The following is a 4,145-nucleotide window of genomic DNA, read 5'->3' on the forward strand; positions in this document are numbered from 1 at the left end:
GCAGATAGCACAGAGAAAGGCCAAAGTGGACAGTTTTCCCGAGGGTTACCAGATGTTAAAGAGTAGTACGCCTGTTCATTCTAACAGCCGACTCCTTTGTCTTTCTCTAGAGTTCGACCAAACCAGCAATCTAATGCTGTAAATGGGGGTCAAAGCCAGCTTCACAGAAAATGGTCAATCTTCCTCCACCTAGACTTCGGTTAATCAAACCTGCGTTCCGTTCAACTGGAATGGATTGTTTTGGACCATTCTTAGTCAAAATGGGACATCAGACAGAGAAGAGATGTGTCCTTTAATTCAAATGCCTGACCACTCAGGCCGTGCACCTTGATGTTCTGACATCGATGGATAGTGATGCTTTCTTCATGGCAATGCGTTGGTTCAGACCAAGGCACCAACTTCCGAGGTTGTGAGAAAGAACTTAGGATCTACAGCAGAAGTTAACAAAGCAACAGATTAGCTTTCATTTCAATCCTTTTGCGCCACACTTTGGAGGGGTGTGGGAATGAGAGATTTGTTCAGTTAAGGCTGCACTTTACACAACTTAAGAAGAAGTTCTTAAAACTGTCCTCATAGAAATTGAGGCAATCTTCAACTCCTAACCACGATTTAGATCCGATCACCCCAAGTTGCCTTCTGGTGGGGCATCCAGATGGTTACCTACCCCAAGTTAGCTATGCAGTGTCGGAACTTCTAGGAAGACGGAGATGGAGGCATTCACAAGTGTTGGCTGACAGATTCTGGATGGCCTTCATAAAGCACTACTTACCAGGATTGCAAACCAGAGGAAAGTGACATAACCCTTCAGCAGACATCAAACCCGGTCTTCATGCTGGTTGACCCTCAGATGCCTCGCTCATTCTGGCAAATTGGTAGAGTAGTAAATATCTTCCCTGGGGCTGATGATTGTGTATGAACAGCTGAGATCCAGATAAAGGACAGAGTCTACACAAGTCCCATAGCTCGCCTAGTTGTACTGCCAGAGATCCCTAATGATGCAGATGACACTCCTGCCAGTGACTGAGACTGTATAATGTCAACCTTTCAACAGAGCAAATTTGACCCAAAGTTGGGGGCGGCAGTGTTAGAAAAGCCGGGTCTGTGCACATAAGCTACCTTTGACATGTCCACATGCGCAGAAAGTGCGAGAGTGACTCAGCAGGAAAGTGCAAAGACGAAGATTTGTGTGCCAGTAAACAAAAACCACACACACCCACCCACTCTCACAACAAGTATCCAAATGATCACCTGTAATGCCAGTGTACAGCTGTGTTGTGTGCATCTTGGTTGCAAATTACTCCTATACTAAGATAAGTTAAACTCTTTGGATGGAACTGATCAAACACGGTGTTTTGACTGACACCCATTGAGCAAGGCTAGATATAAGACCTCATCTAATACAGTCTTTTTGGTAATACTCCAGAATAACTCAGATTTTTTCCTACTATGTGGTCACTGCAGCCCCTGCTGACATGAAAATTATGGTTGAAAAATGAAAACTCTATAATCATTTACACATACTCAGGACATTTGCATAGTTCTATAATACATGGACAGTAAATAATTACTTAATATTGATACACTGACTGCACTATTAAACTTAAACTTATGTAATCAGTGCAAGAGTTGTCACAAGACATAATTGCTTGGGCATTCTGAGATTATGAGTGTTTGCATTCAAACAAATATACAATCAAATCAGTTGCAACCTAACTATTATTTGCTAATCTCCAAATGTAAAATGTATGCTCTACTTTAAGACTGACTTCATGCTGACCAGGTGCAGCCGCATTATGTGATCATTTCCATGTTGCCATTCTTTGTAATATGATATCCCAGAGGGAGGAGCTGATAGGTCTTTTACATAAACGAAAGTTAAGTAAAAGAAATGAAAGTATTGGGTGTGGTGACAAGTAAAGCAGGTCTCGCAGTATCTACAGTAAGAAAGTACATTTATTGGCCTTGAGAAGTAAAGCAGCTATTACTGCCATTTCAGTTGGAACTTTTATTTGCTGAGAACTGGGAACTGACTTCAGTCATGGCAGACGCTTTGTCCTTCCTGGAAGAGGATTTTACATGTCTCATCTGTTGTGATGTCTTCACCGATCCGGTCACTTTGAAATGTAGCCACAGTTTGTGTGACAAGTGTCTTCAGCATTTCTGGACGACTCAGGATGTGCCACGGTGTCCGGTCTGTCGGAAGGAATGCTCTCACGACGAACCCACCAAGAGCCTGGCGTTCAGAGCACTCTGTGAGTCCTTCAAGAAGAGGAAACCCTCCGCTGTTTCAGCAGACGTTTGTCCAGAACATGAAGAAAAGTTCAAACTCTTCTGCTTTGTGGACAAGCAGCCAATCTGTGTGGTCTGTTACACATCAAAGAAGCACGAAGATCACAAGTGTTCACCTGTCAACGAGGCTGCTGGGAATTTAAAGGTACGTGGGGTTTGGAATCGGATCTGACTGACTTTTGGCAACGTCAAGCTCATTATTAAGAGTTTATCCTGTGATTCTAGGAGGATCTCAAGACACGACTGAACAGATTACAGGTGACACTCGGTGACCTCAAGAAAGCCCATGAGAGCTGTGTTAAACAGGTTGAGATCAGTAAGGTAAGAGGTTATGGCATGTTCAAGTCCTCCTGGGAAGTGTCCTCCCATGTTTTGTGCATTTGTCGATCTTTCTTTAAAACAAAAATGCATTCGTTTTTTTTTTCTTTAACTGAAATGGCCATTATAATTTTAGTATGGCTTAAGGGTCCAAATGCTTTTTTGGAGCCACTTAATGTCCATCAATGTGATTTTTTTAATCATGCAATGTTTCAGTACAAATGGTGATGCAGTAATAAGATTAATTTTAATTTGATTATCAATGTAAAAAGGAATAAAGTCTATTTTGTGTACTGATGTGATATTACTGAATTGCAAGTGAAATGCAATGTGGTGACGTCACCTGTGCCAGCTGATTGGTCCTGGTAACGGGCTCAACCTCAACCTGGTGGCATTTCCTCCTTTCTGATATTGGCAAGTGTGGAGGATGGCACATACCTGGAACACCTGCTCTGATTAAATAAAAAAAATTCTTGCAAATTCTGAGTTTATATCTCACAATCCTAAAACACAAAAACTAAATTGCAATATATAAACATGCAATCCTTAGAAGAAAAATCAGAGCCAATAATAAAAATCTACAAGGCTCACATTGGGGTAGTTAAAGTCCAGATATAAGATCCGCCACACGTCCAAACTGCATCACAATGTAGTCAGCTAAAAACACACCAACATACAATCACAACCGTGCAACTGGGCTTGACAAATCTACCAGTGACAACCGCCATATAGTGACAATTTAATGTAACTCGTGTTAGAAAGGCCAGGTCTGTGCGCATGAGCTACAATTGACGTGTCAAAAAAATTACTCCAATATTAAGATAAATTAAACTCTTTGGATGGAACTGATCAGACCCTGTGTTTTAACTGACATCCCTTAAGCAAGGCTAGATATCAGACCTCACCTAATACAGTCCTTTTAGTCATACTCCAGAATAATGGTCCTTCGAGCCGGATCACGCATTTCTCATGGAAAAAGAATTGGTCAGCAACATGCAACCAGAAGAAGCATCTGCACAGGTTGTAAGACCCGAACGTCAGGTTCATCCTCCTGCCTACCTTAAAGACTATGACCTCACGACTATACATCAAAGACAAGTCAGTCAGCCAGTATTCTCTCACACAACACAGCGTAAACAATGGCATAGAGATGCTGCAGAGAACATCCCTTCACCTTCCTTCAAGAGTATTGAGTCCAATAAGTCAAGGTCCATGGGACACTTTGGATGAATGGCCTGTTGCCTACGAAAGGGAACAATCCTTTCAGAATGTGGATGGCACATTCTAAACTGCAGCCACTTTGTCCCAGTTATACCCCATTGCAGTCTATTCACCATCATCAGCATACTCCATATTACCAGCCATGGGAAGTACTCCTTTACCACAGACATCTTACACTAAATAGGATAGCCCACCAATGCATCATAAAACTGCATCTTACTATCAAGGGTCGACGCTGACTGCGTCATAGACCACAATCTATGGTCAGCAACAACAGACAGCACCCTCCCTGAGGCCACCCCAAACCTTTTCTTTTA

At 42.2% G+C, this 4,145-nt stretch overlaps 1 protein-coding gene across 1 annotated transcript; it reads left to right on the top strand.

Moving 5' to 3' along the window:
- Window positions 1–2,018: 2,018 nt before the first annotated feature.
- LOC113085071 (zinc finger protein RFP-like) lies at window positions 2,019–3,016 on the top strand. The gene is made up of 3 exons (XM_026255077.1): window positions 2,019–2,434; window positions 2,515–2,610; window positions 2,960–3,016. Exons 1-3 carry the CDS (start codon window positions 2,039–2,041, stop codon window positions 3,014–3,016), a joined length of 549 nt encoding a protein of 182 aa, XP_026110862.1. The 5' UTR covers window positions 2,019–2,038.
- Window positions 3,017–4,145: the final 1,129 nt, after the last annotated feature.

This window comes from Carassius auratus, unplaced genomic scaffold (genome assembly GCF_003368295.1).
Source record: "Carassius auratus strain Wakin unplaced genomic scaffold, ASM336829v1 scaf_tig00041264, whole genome shotgun sequence".
NCBI classification, from domain to species: domain Eukaryota; kingdom Metazoa; phylum Chordata; class Actinopteri; order Cypriniformes; family Cyprinidae; genus Carassius; species Carassius auratus.

Excerpts from the sequence above, each read along its gene's own strand:
- LOC113085071 (XM_026255077.1), top strand. The coding sequence starts at position 2,039 with ATGGCAGACGCTTTGTCCTTCCTGGAAGAGGATTTTACATGTCTCATC. Across the intron at positions 2,435-2,514 it reads AGGCTGCTGGGAATTTAAAG|GAGGATCTCAAGACACGACT; the intron begins GTACGTGGGGTT and ends CTGTGATTCTAG. Across the intron at positions 2,611-2,959 it reads AACAGGTTGAGATCAGTAAG|CTGATTGGTCCTGGTAACGG; the intron begins GTAAGAGGTTAT and ends CACCTGTGCCAG.